Source organism: Nelumbo lutea, chromosome 2 (assembly GCF_056320005.1).
Source record: "Nelumbo lutea isolate HS-2025 chromosome 2, American lotus-T2T, whole genome shotgun sequence".
NCBI classification, from domain to species: Eukaryota; Viridiplantae; Streptophyta; class Magnoliopsida; order Proteales; family Nelumbonaceae; genus Nelumbo; species Nelumbo lutea.
The window spans coordinates 65,041,714-65,057,875 of NC_142685.1; the positions used below are offsets into that span (position 1 = coordinate 65,041,714).

The 16,162-nt window shown below is 37.3% G+C and overlaps 1 protein-coding gene across 1 annotated transcript; it reads left to right on the forward strand.

The window, feature by feature from the left end:
• The first annotated feature begins 49 nt into the window (after positions 1-49).
• On the forward strand, positions 50-14,127 carry LOC148871241 (uncharacterized protein At2g38710-like). Its single transcript, XM_088972450.1, has 5 exons — positions 50-439; positions 1,290-1,409; positions 10,587-10,701; positions 11,236-11,329; positions 13,628-14,127. Exons 1-5 carry the CDS (start codon positions 336-338, stop codon positions 13,825-13,827), a joined length of 633 nt encoding a protein of 210 aa, XP_088828576.1. The 5' UTR covers positions 50-335; the 3' UTR covers positions 13,828-14,127.
• Positions 14,128-16,162: the final 2,035 nt, after the last annotated feature.

Here is a 16,162-nt window from a genome sequence, read left to right on the forward strand (position 1 = left end):
GCTGCGAACTACGATGTTTATTGTTTCCCTACGAGGGTGGGGGCAATTTAGGAACTCTACAAAATATTTAATTTCAAAGAAGCCGTAGAGTGGGAGAGAGAGAGAGAGGAAAAACTTATTTAGCTTCATTCTCTCCAAATTTCTCTTTCGTTCAGGCACGACAGAGCTTCAGAAAAAGAAAAAGATTCTTCTTCATTTTCTCATTCGATAAGGTTCTTAAAAGATTGAAGTCAGAATTATTGACTCTCTCGCGACCATCCAGAAATCCTCTTCCAGATTTCTAAACGGACTCTTTACCTTCTTTTTTTTTTTTTGGATTTTCTTCTGTACCGAAAATGGTTTCTGCAAATCAGGAGATGGTGGTTCACTGTTTTGACACGCTTGTAGCTCATTACAATAGTGAAGAGGCGCCTCCACCCGCTTTTGATGCCGAGAAACAGTAAATATTTTGACGTTCCGATCTTTTTGTTCCATCTAATTTTAGATTAATTATTACTGGTGAATATATCTTCGTTGTTCGGTTTCGTAATTTGAAGGATTTTATGCTTTTTTATTAATCCATATATTTATATTTATTGGGTACTCTTGATTACTCTTGACTTTGGAGTTTGAATCCTCTACCCCACATACACGAGGAATGAAGAAATTCTGTTGTAAAAAGATTGGTTTTTTTGTTTGCTCTAAAACTCATTCCCTTTACAGATTTTCCAATGATTTTTTTTTTATCTCATTCTCCTTGGGTTTGATTTTCTTTTCCATGTATTTTATCTTCATAGTGGCTTCTTATCCGTTTTTAGTTTTTTCGCCCATTATTTCAACGCATGCTCCTTCACAAATTACATCTTTGATGGTCCATTGTTATACTGTATAGTTATACTGAGATTGGTTTTGTGTCAAAACAAATAAAAAAGAGAAAAAAGAGAAAAAAAAAACTCTGCATTAAGGCATCTGGAAGCAAAATCAGCCATTTTTTTGAGCCAGTTGATCCATTTGAAAATTGGATAGGTTTTGAATTTCATGATATTTATGATCGATTCATCTATATTGTTATTTCTTCTTTAAGCAGCTTTCATTTTGGAGCCAATGCATGTTGTGTACTTAATGCTTCGTTGTCTTTCATGAGCCGTTTTATGTGATCTCATGGGAAAAGGCATTTTAATATTGTAGAAAATAAAATCTTCCTTATACTACATTGTTTATGTGCATACTTGGATAATGTTTGCATTGGATGCTATAACTTAGTCTGTGTCTGTTTTTCACATCTGAGAACTGGAACTTCTCTTTTTCAGCCCACTGTTTGTCACCTGGAAGAAATTAGTGAATGGTGGGGAGCCTCGTCTGCGGGGATGCATTGGTACTCTGGAAGCTCGTTGTTTGATTAATGGGTTCAGGGACTATGCTTTAACCAGGTATTGTAAAACAATTACATTACATTGAAGTACAATACTTGATTTCGGCAAGAAGAAAGATCTCCATCAAGAGATGAGTGGAGGAGAAGAGAAGAAGAAGGAAGAAGAAGAGAGGAGAGAAGAAAGAGGTGAAATATTTAGACCAAAAAACATAAATTGGCAGTGCCCAGGATTTGTATTTATAAGTTAGGGTGACTACATAAAAAATAAAAGATTAAAAAGACAAAAATGCCCCTATGACACATAACTGAGTTTACATCACTCCCCCTCAAGTTGGGGCATAGATATAAATCATCCCTAACTTGTCACAAAGATTATAGTGCCGCATGGAATTTAATCCTTTAGTAAGGATGTCTACCAGTTATTCCTTAGAGCTAATGTAGGGAGTGCAAACTTCTCCTTTTTCCAATTTTTCCCTGATGAAGTCTTTGTCAACCTCTATATGTTTAGTTCTATCATGGAGAGCAGGGTTGGTTGAAATGTTAATAGCAACCTTATTGTCACAGTATAATGGCATAGGATCACTGAGAGGAAAGCCCAATTCACCCAAGAAATTCTTTATCCATAGAAGTTCTGCCACACCATGAGACATGGCTCTATATTTAGTTTTTGCACTTGATCTGGCCACCACACTTTGTTTCTTACTCCTCCAAGTAACCAAGTTTCCCCCAACAAAAGCACAATAGCCACTAGTAGATTTTCTATCATCCATAGAACTAGCCCAATCTGCATTAGTGTAAACCTCAACTCTCATATGCCCATGTTTTCCAAATAGGAATCCTATCCCACGGAATTTCTTCAAATATCAAAGAACTCTGTGTGCTGCCTCCAAGTGTGTGGCCTTGGGAGCATGCATAAACCGACTAAGGACTCCCACTGTATACGCAATGTCAAGTCTTGTCATAGATAGGTAGAGAAGTTTGCCCACCAATCTTTGATACTGCTTCATATCTGCTATGGGCTCATCACTGCAATCCCCGAGCCTGTGGTTTACATCTATAGGAGTGTCAGCAGGCTTTGCTCCAAGCTTCCTTGTATCTTTTAGGAGATCAAGAACATATTTCCTTTGGGAGATGAAGATACCCTGATTAGAGCAGGCCACTTCAATTCCAAGGAAATAGCGTAAAGGCCCCAAATCCTTCACTTCAAATCGGGTGGCCAAGAATCTTTTCAATCTTTGTATCTCTGAGTTCCAATCACTGGTGATAATAATGTCATCAACATACACAATTAAAGCAGCCATTCTTCCTTGCTCTCTCTTCATAAAGAGTTTGTGACCCATCTGTTGAACTGCATTGTGGAACCTACCGAACCAGGTCCTTGGAGACTGTTTTAAACCATACAAAGATTTCTTCAATCTACATACTTTCTGCTCATCTCCTTTAGCACGAAAACCTGGAGGTTGGATCATATACACTTCTTCTTCTAAGTTACCATTCAAAAAAGCATTTTTAATGTCCAACTGATGAAGTTCCCAATCTAGATTTGCTACAGGTGCAAAGGTTTTTGCATAATCAACTCCATACACCTGTGAAAAACCTTTTGCAACTAGTCGAGCCTTGTATCTCTCCACTGTGCCATCTGCCTTATGTTTCACAGAGAATACCCATTTGCACCCCACAGGTTCCTTTCCTTCAGGAAGATCTACCAGATCCCACGTGCCATTTTTGTGAAGGGCATTGATCTCCTCCTTCATTGCATCTATCCATTCAGGAGTAAGTAAATCTTTTGCAACACTCTTAGGAAGGGAAACACTGTCAATAGCAGAGAGAAAAGCACGGAAAGAGGGTGAAACATGATCATAGGATAAGGAAAGGGCCATCGGGTGGTGTGTGGTCCATGATCTGACACCTTTCCTCTTAGCAATAGGAAGATCTAGATCACAATTAGAAGTATCAATATCAATGGGCTCAGGGATGTCAACTGGAACAATGGTACCTGGATGTGATAATTGATTTAACCCTTGCGAGTTCGATGGCACAGGTTGCACAGCTTTAGGATACTTTGTGTCTATTGAACTTCATTGATCACGGCCTTGACTTTTGTACCGCTATCTACGAAAGACCCGAAATGGAGGGGGGTCAGGAGGAGAAGGCAACAAAACTTGTCTCTGTTTCTCCTCGCTTGGACTCTCCCTCTGAGGAGAAGCAAGAAAGAAAGACACATCTTCAAAGAAAGAAACATCCATAGATACAAAGTACTTTTTGGAAATAGGGTCAAAGCAACGATAACCTTTTTAGGAAAGGGAATAGCCAGGGAATACACAAACAATGGCTTTGGGATCTAACTTACCACGGGTAGGTGATAGATCATGGACAAAACACTTACACCCAAAGACATGCAATGGGATAGGAAACAATGGAGCTGTAGGGAAAATAAGCTGATGAGGGGACTTGTATTCCAAGAGACGAGATGGCATCCGATTGATAAGATAAGCTACAGTCATAACATCATCCACCTAGAGCCTTTTTGGAACATTCATGTGTATCAACAACCCTCGAGCAACCTATAAGATGACGATTCTTTCTCTCTGCAACCCCATTCTGTTGAGGGGTTCGAGCACAAGAACTAAGATGAATAGAGCCACAAGTTTCAAAAAATTTTGTAAGGTCACCATGAAAGTGCTCTTTGGCATTGTCTGATTAGAAAGTTCGAATCTCCGTCTGATATTGTGTGTATACCATATGTTGGAAGGCTTTCACAAGTTTAAGAACTTCGTCTCGAGAGTGCATAGGGTACACTCACGTATATCGAGAGAAGTCATCAATGAAAGATATGAAGTATCTATAGCCATGCTCTGTTGGAATATTTATAGGTCCCCAAACATCAAAATGCACAATGGAAAAGGAAACATTTGATTTTTTATTACGTAAAGAAAATGAAGTTCTACAATGCTTGCTTAGCTGACACACTTGACACTGAAAATCATTAATAGACACATACTTAAACAATTCTGGAAACAAATACTTTAAGGACTCAAAAGACAGATGACCCAAACGATTGTGCCACAAAATAACCTGACTTTTATTTGACTGACTCAAAGACTTTGAGGCCATAAGACCAACTCTATTCTCCAGCACATAGAGGCCATTCACCATGTTCCCTTTACCATTCGTCCTCCCGAAGGCCAAATCCTGAAAGACACAAGATTGAGGAAAAAAGGTTATTGAGCAGTTTAAAGAGTGTGTAATGTTGCTAATAGATAGTAAATTAATAGGTAGTTTTGGAACATGTAAAACATCTGAAAGGGGTAAGCCAAATGGGAAAGATATAAATCCTCGACCAGCAATGGAGGAGAATGATCAATTAGCTAACCTCACTTTATCTTTGCCAGAAAGAAGGGTGTATGATTGGAAAATGGTTGACTTACCCGTCATGTGATTGGAAGCACCAAAATCAATAATCCATGGGGATTCAGAGGTATCGATAGACACATGGAATGCATAAGCTAAGTTACATGAGGAAGAGGCAAAAGAGGTTGAAGGAGTGGGTCCAGAATCAGTTTGTGTAGGGCCCTACCATATTGCTCCAAATGGTCACAAAAGGCAGTGAATATTTTCCTTCAGATCGGGCCTAGGGGGTAATCTTGAGAGTTCATAGTAGTTCCTCCACCCTACAACTCATGAGAGGCCAAGTTAGTCGAGGTGAACCTTTTCTGATTTGATTTCTTGTTCTGTTCTTGTGCTGATTTTTTATTTAGGTCTTGTGCCCACTTTGGCTTGCCATGCAATTCCCAACATGTCTCCCGTGTGTGTCGGGATTTCTGACAATGAGAGCACCACAGTTTATCCTTATCATCAACCCTTTTCTGACCATCTCCTTTTCTTGCTGAATTGATATTACCTCTTGTGGCTAAGGCAATGGTCTCCCCCTTGGGAGGATTCTGGAAGATTTCCTACTTTCCTCGGATTGAACCAGCGCATACACCTCTTGGACAGAGGGAAGACCCTTGCTGCCCAAAATTTGAACTCGAATGGGTTATATGTGGGATTAAGTCCCAATAGAAAAGCAAACACCCGCTGCTGTGACACTAACTGTTTGTAGGCTTTGACATCCTTTTCACTCTCCCAGTTAATGTTCTGATAGTAATCTAACTCTTTCCAAATAGATGTGAGGGCAGAATAATAGGTGGATAAGCTTCTTTCCCCTTGTTTACACGTTGCAGACTCGGCTTGCAATTGAAAGATTCTAGCGTAGTGCCTCTGTTCGGAGTAAGTTGACCTTGCTTGTTCCCATATTTCCTTGGCTGTTTCAGCCCACATAAAGTTCTGCTTCACTGATGGTAGCATAGTAGTCAAGAGCCATGACATAATCATGCAGTTTTCCTGGTCCCACTTATCATATTCAGCCGTACCAGTCCTAGGTTCCTTCACTTTTCCATTGATATACCCTACTTTACCCCGGGCTGTGATGTACAGCTGCTTCTCCTTGACCATGTCAAATAATTTCTGCCATCTAAGGGAGTAATGGTCGTTGGAAAGTCACGGAGTCAATACTGTTGTTCATTCCTCCTTGGTTAAAAGAGGCTCCATAGGTTGCTGAATCTTCAGCATTCATGACTGACCCTCACTAAGACCACAACAGTCCCTTCACTTCAGTCAATACACACAAATGGACTACACAGCCCTTACTTTAAGTTTTCTGACAGTTGGAACACAATCACAGCCCTTGCTGCAACACACTCTCACTGATCTAACAGGCCTCTCCAAGGCTAATATAAGCCACAAGCATCAGTACTCTGCTGCTGTATTAGCCATCTGAACAATTTCACAGGTGTAGCAGACTTCTCCAAGGCTAATATAAGCCACAAGCATCAGTATACGGTTGCTGTAACAGTCAACTAAACCAAGTCACTCATGACCTACAACTAATTCCACAAGTTCACAGGTTTCTAGATCATCCGACCCACAAAGAAAGGGTTAAACCTCCCTTATACCATTCGGTCAAGGCAACCCTCAACCTGTTCTTGGTACCAGCACCAAGAACCAAAGAAAAAAGGTTTAAAGAAAACCTGTCCAAGTTCAGTTCAGGTGGTTTCTGGATTTTCCAGTCCAAGAATAATAAAAGAGAATAGAAAAAAGGAGCCGCCAACCTCTTGGAAGGACTCAACCAGTCATCAAGAATTTTCTGCAATCACTTCAGTTGATTTCCGCCCAGAACAGGAGAGGGAGATCCAGCCGATGAGTTCTCAGGTCCAGAACAATCTTCTGCAATCACTTCCGTTGAGTTTCTGCCCAGAACTGGAGAGGGGGATTCAGCCGTTGAGTTCTCAGGTCCAGAGCTGACTTCGTTTCTTCTTTCTCGGTCAAGTGAACACAGAGGATGTCATCAACCAAAAAAATAATTACAGAGCACCAACCAGCTCTGATACCATGATTTCGGCAAGAAGAAAGATCTCAATCAAGAGATGAGAGGAGGAGAAGAGAAGAAGGAAGAAGAAAGAAGAAGAGAGGAGAGAAGAAAGAGGCGAAATATTTAGATCAAAAAACATAAACTTGCGGTGCCCAGGATTTGTATTTATAAGTTAGGGCAACTACATAAAAAGTAAAAGGTTAAAAAGACAAAAATGTCCCTGCAGCACATAACTGAGATTACATCAATACTTAATTTCATCAAGCATTAGTGACGCTAAATTCATATTATAAAGCATAGTACTTTTACAGGAGGCAGCAATTTTTTTTGCCTCCACTTTTCTTCCCCTTTCCAATTCTAGTTGTGCTCTTTTTCCTTTGATTTGTCATGTTATTCAGCTGTGGCATGTAATCTTGATGGGATTTTAGGAGTGCTTCTACTTGAGTTAATTTGTTGGAATATTTGGAAGAAAAGGCACCATAGGATCTTTCAGTTCTCTTCAAATGAGAAACTTTGTGTTTAATTGGAATTTTTTTTGTCTGTAGTGGATAGCATAGTGTAAAGCAACATTTTGCTTTTGTCCCTTCTTACATATCATCTACTCCATTGATTTTTTTATTAGCCACTACTTGGTAATCTTGGGCTGACAAGCGTGAGAATGCAGGTTGAAGTCTGAGGTTATGAGAAATGATTGTACTTTTCTTATAAAAAGAATGGTTGTACTTCTTACATTTATTTCACCATCATGTTATATGTATAACAACTACTTTTCAAGTTCTATATTGAGCTACATTTTTCTTTTTTGAAGAAAGTAACTGAAATGCATTATTGAAACCAAGGCAAGAAGATGAAGGTGAGAGAATATAAACTGTATACAATCTGCAATAATCCTCCAACAGAAAAAATAAGAAGACACAGAGTTCTTGCTATACAAGAAACTCTTCAATACCCCCCTAGCCAGATCATCAGCCACTGTTTGTGATCTCTTGGGGTTCACCTTAAGAAAGATGAGAAAGAGTTCAGGTTGCATCTGATCTTATTAAGATTATGTGCCAATCTCCATGGATTTTTTAGGTCACTTCCATGGAACTTTTGTCTCCTAGCTTATTTTACATAAATGGAGCACTAATATGAAGGGTGATGCAACTATTCTATTATCCTTGAACCAGTAAGAAGGACCATCACATTCACTTCATATGAAATATAATAGGATACTACTAGGCCGTCACGTTTACTTTGCAGGAAACATAACATTATACTACTGGTCTGGTATGCAGGCATCCTACTCCAGGATTCATTTAGTAATTGTGCACTTGACATGACCCCTCTTTCAGCTAGTGTTATGCATCTTCATTCTTCTTAACATAAAACGTTTTTCGTAAAAATGAAATAAAAAATAAAACAAAATGAGGTCCCCTTCTTCTTCCTTCTCTTTAGGAATCTTACACCTCCTTATGCTTGGGAGGCTTATTTCTCTTATGTTCTGAAATATATGTCATGCCTCCAGGTAGTGGAGCACCTCATGTCATGCCTCTGTGTTTTAAAACATTGGAAGAAACAAATGGTCCACTGTTTCCATAACATCAACTCAAAGCAGCTCAGCAAACCATAAATGCAATCTTGGAGGAGAATAAAGGCATTGCATATGGTTCTTTAGCATCCAAAGTTTGGTATATCAATCCAAACAAGTGTTTGGATAAGAAGAGAGATGAGCCCCACATAATCCTCTTGATTTGGACTTGGTTTTGTTATTTTGTAACATGTGCCTTGTAGTTAAATGGGCTTGACCTCCTAGTTATTTAGATCTCGCCTGAATCCAGTGTTTTAAAAGCGCAAGGTGCAAAAAAAGCGCAAGGGCCAATTTGCGCCAGAGGCGCAAGGCGAGGCACACGCCTTTTTAAGAAAGGCGCAAAATTACAAAAAAAAGCTAAAAAAAAAAAAAGTCAGAAATTTCCAAAAAAATGCCCAAAAATTAAAAAAATTGCAAAAATATTAAACATAATGTTAATAAAAATATAAACTTAAGTTTTAAAATAAATGATTCAAAAAACCTATTATCTAAAATTAAAATACATAAACATAACATGTAAAGTGTATTCAAATGAAATTTTAAAATAAAAGCAAACATATAAAGCATTTTCAAGCATATAAAACCCACAATCTCTTTTTTTCCTTAATTGCATTGCTTCAAGTAGTTAATGTGATGTAAAACATATTGCATTCTTGATTCTATGAGTCGCCTTTGTAGCACGCCCCTCGAGGTAAGCCCAAACGGGTCTGAAATTCTTATTTCTCACATAAAAAAATAATGATTTTACAACTTTCATTGCCTTTTAAGAAGATGTTTTATTGCAATGAATGAATGAACAACTTTCATTGCCTTTTAAAAAGGCGCATGCCTGGGCTGAGGCGCAAGGTGCATCAGGCACACGTCTAGGCGCACCAGGCACGCGCCTTTTGAAAGAGGTGCGCCTCAAGTGCACCTTTTAAATCACTGCCTGAATCTCAGATTGCACTCTATCTCTATGTTAGTTATTTTGAAGCACCGTGGTACCATGGGTTCCTTTTTCAGTGGCCACAATGGGGGAAGGGAAGAGAATTCCATAAGAGGGTGATAGCCACACCATAAATCTCTCCACATTTAACTCTGCTGCCATTTCCTACACTGTACCCATCATTTTGATAAACCAAGGTAGATTTTCTTAGTTCCCTTCTAGACAGCATTGTCATGTTCAGGCCTCTACATGATCCCAATTCATATTCCTGGTGCCTACTCACAATGGTGTTCTACCATGGGCCTTCTTTTTGCCCATATATTTCCTAACATTTTTATTTGATGTTGGTAAAGCCTATGCTAAGCGTGATAAAATGATCCATCCATTTCTTAATATTATCAGTGAAATGTTTTCGTTCAATTGTTTCTGCTGACAGTAACATAAATTATGCTTGTAAATATTCTCTAACAATTTCACCAATAAAAAAATTCTTATGATTTCTAGTATTTCTTTAGGTATCACTTGTTTTGGTCAAGTTTTACTTTCTAATTTATGTAAATATAATGAGTAAGCTGCATGTATGGAACTAACAATCAAAATGGACTTGTAAGATTAGGGGTGTCAACGGTATTCGAAAATACAATTTCGAATTCGAGATTCGACATAATTGAATCGGATTCAGATAATTCGAATATCTAATCAGTTGAATTTGGATATCCTGTTCATACTGAATAACTAATTGAATTCGAATTCAGATACGACCCGATTTGATTCGATAAATATCCAAATTCGACTAATTATTTAATTCTTATATAATATATAAAATATTTAAATGTCTAATATAATTTATATTATATAATAATTAAATTATATGAATAACTTATATATTTATATACTTTATATAAATAAAATATTTATTAATTACCTAAAATAATTAATTAATCGAATTTGAATCGAATATTCGAATATTTAATTGGATTCGAATTCAGATATCAAATTTTCTAATCAAATTTGAATTCGGATATTGCTTGATCCGATTTAAATTCGATCCGTTTACACCTCTATGTAAGAGTAGTAAAGAATCTTATTTCCTACCATCAAAACCCATTATTATATTAAATTTTGTAGCTAAGAACAAATTATTGTTTCCTTAATAGTTTTCCCTTGTCTCCATTCTAGCCTTTGAATTAGGACGTTGTAGTCTTTGCAGTATTTTCCTTTCAAAAGCAACATAAGGACTGATTTAAATTTTCTATTTTTCCAATTTTTTGGCGTTAGAACTTATCTGTCTTGCATATGCTTATGGGTGGTTATTTTTAATGTCTTGCAGTGCTCTAAGGGATTGCCGGTTTCCCCCCATACAACCTCAAGAATTACCTTACTTGGAATGTACAGTTTCCATTCTGACAAATTATGAAACTGCTCTCAACTATCTTGATTGGGAGGTAAGTGTCTTTTTTTCATCTTCATTACAATTATGAAAGTTCTTGGATTGGGTCACATCATAACTGTGCTTTATAATTTACACTTGAACTATAATATGTTGGGTGTTACCAGCCAGATCTCCTAGGCTAAGTACATCCAATAGCAATAATCTTAGCCATCTGATTTCTTGTATTTATTTGTATGTCCTGAAAGGCCTGGAAGGGTTTTCTCCAACATGCAGATAGTGCCTGCTTGCATATTTTAGGTGCCTTTGAAACCATCTATCTGAGCAGCTCTGAACCCTCTATCCTTTGTACATGCCATGCCATTCACACTCCCCCATCCCACCTGAAAATATTTGCACTCGTAAATAACAACCCTCTCTCTTGACATGAATGATGAAACCAATATAAGGAAAAAAAAAAAACTTCCAAAAACTATGTGGATCCGTTTTGGAACTGATTTCATATTCCTTGGTTACTTTTCAATCAATTCTACGGTAGCCTAGGTTTTTGATATTCCCCTTCCTGTCATTGGATGTTTGCTTAATGCAGATAGGTACACATGGTTTAACTATTGAGTTTACTGATCCTGACTACAATGTGAGGCGAAGTGCAACATACTTGCCTGAGGTGGCTGCTCATGAAGGTAAATTTACTTTTGGCTGCTTGTTTGTTTCTCTGTCTAGATTAACCCTCATGTATGATTGCCTGACTTTGCCTGAATAAGGCTTTCTTGAATTGAATTGGATTGATTGCTTGACTTGGAGTGGGACAAGTAATAGGATGGCAAGAAAAGCTTAGAATATTTTATTTGGAAAACTTTGTCCCTTTCCAATAAATATTCATTTGTCATTTTTTTAAGTGATGTTTTAAAACTAAATTATGATGTAGTTTAGAATTGGCTTCAATCTAGGGATATGGGCCTGTTGGTTTCTGTCTGGAGCTATCATAAATTAACAGTTGGTGGATGTTAAGTGGACTAGGGCCAATCATCGGGATGAATTCCACCTATGAGCAGTGATTTAAAGGCGCGCCTAGGCGTACAAGCGAGGCGCATTTTGGGGTATGCGCCTCACCCAGGTCCTAGGCACGTGCGCCTGATGCACCTTGCGCCTCAGCCCAGGCGTGCACCTTTTTAAAATTTTGCGCCTTTTATTTTTTATTTTTAAAGTCTAACGGCTGGGCTGGGGGCTCTACCCCCGGACCCCCTCCGAGAACCCCTATTTGCTAATGCTGTTCATTCATTCATTGCAATAAAATATCTTCTTAAAAGGCAATAAAAGTTATAAAATCATTATTTTTTGTGAGAAATAAGAATTTCAGACCCTAACATAGACTTGTTCAGGCTTGCCTCGAGGGGCGTGGTACAAATGCGACTCATAGAATCAAGAACGCAATATCTTTTACATCATTAGCTACTTGAAGCAATGCAATTAAGAAAAAAATGAGATTGTGGGTTTTACATGCTTGAAAATGCTTTATATGTTTGTTTTTATTTTTAAATTTTCATTTGAATACGCTTTACATGTTATGTTTATGTATTTTAATTTTGGATAATAGTTTTTTAAAAAATTAATTTTAAAATTTAAGTTTATATTTTTTATTAACATTATGTTTAATATTTTTTGAATTTTTTGGCATTTTTTTTTGAAATTTATAACTTTTTTTTATAATTTGGGGCCTTGCTTAAAAAGGTGCACGCCTCACCTTGTGCCTTGCGCCTCAGGCGCAAATTGGCCCTTGTGCTTTTAAAACACTGCCCTATGAGAGGGCCTACACCAAAAATCTGCATGATCAGATTGCTTTGATAATCTGAATCATTCATCATTTTCAGAGCATTTGAAGAGTTCAAGTGTAATTTTTCTACCATTCTAACATTTTCTGGAAAAACATACATTAAAAATTTAGCTGGATCTTCAGTCCAGTTAGCATTCAAGGTCGGACTTATTGAATGGTCATTATCATTCTAATAAATCTAGGACAGATGGCAAGTTATGAACACCCAAACTGGTTGTCAGTCCTGTATCCCAGGCTCAAGCTTTTGCCATTAGTTCAATATGTAAACAAGAATAAGTTAAAGCTTTAACGGTGGGAATGTAATTAGTGGTACATTTTTTGGTCAAAGATGAAATCTGCCCATATTTACCAAAGCTAAAAGTTCAACATCTATGTCTAATTAAATCTCAAGCAGGGTTTGAAATTAAACTTAAGTTTAACAAAAAATGATACAAACAGTAGAAGTTAAAGGTAAGAAACGTAATCATAGTATGCTTCATGGTAGGAAATGAAAATTTTCCTTAGTCCCTAAGGCTCAGTTTGGAACACGGTTCAAAATATCGATTCGCCCGACACGCCGGTAGGGGTGTATCGGGCGTTTCGATACTTGTTTTTTTACTTTTTTTTTTTTCAAAACTGGTTCAGGGGAGTCGGTCTAGGACCCCTCCATCCCCTGAACCGGTCAGACCCCCGATACACCCACTGTAGGGGCATATCGGAAGGGTCCCAGAACGATACGTATCGACCGATACGTAGCGATACTTTGAACCTTAGTTTGGAAGGAGTATAAATGCAAATATGTAGAGTGCAAAACCTTATATTTTGCATAATTTTATATGTATTTGCACAGTACATATTCGCATTTTTACTCTTTCCAAACTCGGCATAAATAATGGAAGCCCTTTTTAACTTGGGGACTAATTGAATGATACAGGTATCCTTGAAAGAATTGATCAGAAGTTATTTTTGTTTTAACTCACCCATTCGGTGTATATTAAATAATATTTTCTAACAAAAAAATCTTAATACAGTTTGTTTTCTAGTTTTCCTTCCAGATATTTGAAACTTGTGGTATAAATATTTTGGAAATCTTGGCTGTGTATAGTTTGATCAAAATTTTCAGTTCTAAGTTTTTGTTTATTTATTGACTGGGTGCTTCTGGTTGTAGGTTGGACAAAAGTGGAGACAATTGACTCATTGATGCGCAAAGCAGGTTATAATGGCATCATCAATGAGTCACTCCGTAAGCGAATCCGCCTTACTCGCTATCAGAGCACAATCTACACAATGCACTACAATGACTATACCTCCTACGTTAAAAGAACCAGAGGGGCTGCCCCTACAGTTAATAGGGTCAAGCACAATTAACCATTGATTGTTCCAATCAGCTTTAATCATAAACAAAGTTGATTTGGAATTGATAGGCTTAATTTATGAGCAATTGGGTTCTGGAAGGGTTTCTTTATGTTCCAGCCCTATTGCTTAATTGCAGTTCTGATTTGTTACTCTTCAAATTCATTTGATTTGAAGATCAACAGTGCTCTTAAGATGCACTCATTTTGAATTCATACTCACAAACCTCAGAAACAATGTTATATTTGTGTGAAGACTGCGTGTAAATCAACTGCCGAATTATACATCCATAAGTTGGATTTCTAGTTGGCTTCAGATGTTGAAGATGGTGATGATTGTTCATGTATTTATATTTTCTTGAGCTGAAGTTAGCTGATTTCTCTGTGATTTCTTTTTCTTTTACTGTGCTCAATTGTGAGGAAAACATGAATTTATGTCATCTTAGCTCACAAGGATTTACCATAAAAACAGTGCATCTTATGTAATGCTGTCATCTATCCAGCCTTTAGCTAGTGAGTCTTGATTGAATAAATCTTCAGTAGGATGCAGATGAATATGATTGACTTGTGCTTTAACTGTTTGACTGAAAAGTTACTTGCAATACAAGAAGAGCTGGGCTTATAATTATTTAGGTTGGATGATACCGACTTCCAAACAAAAGAAAGGATTAAAAAAAACAGCAAAACATCTTTCTCTAGCTTTGAGTTCTTTTTTTGCCTAGAAATGTAGGTGTGAAGTCACGGTCTCAAGAGTCGATTCTGAGTTATTATTTTATCCAACAGATGTATATTACATAAAGGGAAAATTCCTTTGGCTCGAGTGACAATGTGGTTCCCGAACTTTAAAATGTGACAATGCAGTACCTAAACTTTCAAAATGTGACAATTCATTATTTGTTGTTAATCAGTCTGTTAAACAGCCGTTAAGTGACATTTGAAAAGTCAAAATGTCATTTAATTCTCTTTAATAACCATCCAAACGTTGATAAAAAAAAATTGAACAATCCCAAATCCTGGTTTCTTACATAATACCCTTGATTTAAAGGTAGACCTGTTCATGGGCTGGCTTGGGTTGATGGGCCTGGCCCATGAACGGATCTAATTAATGCCTATTTGCCTATTTTAGAGATTTTAATGCCATTAATCTGTAGTGAGGATTTGGGATGGAATCCCGCCTTCGGCCTTCATGGGGTTATGGGTTTGGGGATGAACTATCCGGATTTGAGTGGGAGTGTGTCATGCGTAGAAGCTCCCAAATAGCTTAGGTGTATATGAACGTGAACACATGGTTTCTGAACCATCCTTGATCCGGATGATCGTACCATTTGGCTTGGAAACCGGGTAGGAGACCAGTTCTACTTTTATCCCAAACTGTTCTTTGTCCAAAACCCAGTAACTTGCTGACCCAAGTGGTCAAACCATTGTCTTGTTTGACTTAGATAGCTATTTTTTGGATGGATTTCTATTTCAATTATTATTTTTTAGTTGTCACTGGCTGATTCATTTGAACTGGATGGTTGAAGTGTTGGCCTGAAAATTTAGGTTTCGGTTTTTCAAACATTGCATAACACATTTAAATTTTGAAACATTTTGATGGATGGTTTTAATCAATTTTTAGATTTTTTATTTTCTGAAGCCTGATAAGTAGGGATGGTTATGGTTTGGTTTATTCATCAGTTTTTCAGTTAACCAACAAAAATTTGATTTGGTTCAATTTTTCGGTTTTTGATGATCACCGATCACCCCACTGATAAGGCAAAATGATTAACTGCTCCAGACCAAGTATGAACATCAGAGATTGTAAGACCAAATCTAGCTATCTTATGGGCAGCCATTTTGGCTGTTCTACGAGCAATTTTTGAAGCTACATGGATTTAACTAAATTAAATTTTGGCATATTAGTGGAAAGTTGGATCAATTAAATTTTTGAAACTACATCGCGTTCAACTAATCGTGCTCGTGTTTGCCTACATTTGTCAAGGTATTTTGTCACATTAAGGGTTTATTTGGGAGGGTTAAATCTTAAGTTCAGTTGTCTTCACTGAGCTTTTTTAGAGAACCCATTTTAACAAAGTCCCTTTTTTGTTGGATGGTAAATTTGAGTTTTTTGGATTTTTCACCAAACACTGTTTATATGCTATTCAGGTGGGAATTAATTTGTGCCCCTTTGGCTTGGCTGAAGTGTAAGCTTCTGGTTTTCTGAGGTGGGCCATAATGCCTTATATGGACAGCCTTTTAATTTATATTTGGTGAAAATTTCAAACAGTCCAAATGAAGAGTAGCAAGGAGAAATCTAATCTTCTCTCCTTATTGTCGACCCAGGTTGTATTAGCATTCTACTAAAACTAAAA

What these genes read in the sequence shown, in the direction of transcription:
- LOC148871241 (XM_088972450.1), top strand. Translation starts at nt 336, where the DNA reads ATGGTTTCTGCAAATCAGGAGATGGTGGTTCACTGTTTTGACACGCTT. An exon ending in TCAACTATCTTGATTGGGAG is followed by an intron (nt 10,702 to 11,235) that starts GTAAGTGTCTTT and finishes TGCTTAATGCAG; the next exon opens with ATAGGTACACATGGTTTAAC. An exon ending in TGAGGTGGCTGCTCATGAAG is followed by an intron (nt 11,330 to 13,627) that starts GTAAATTTACTT and finishes TTCTGGTTGTAG; the next exon opens with GTTGGACAAAAGTGGAGACA.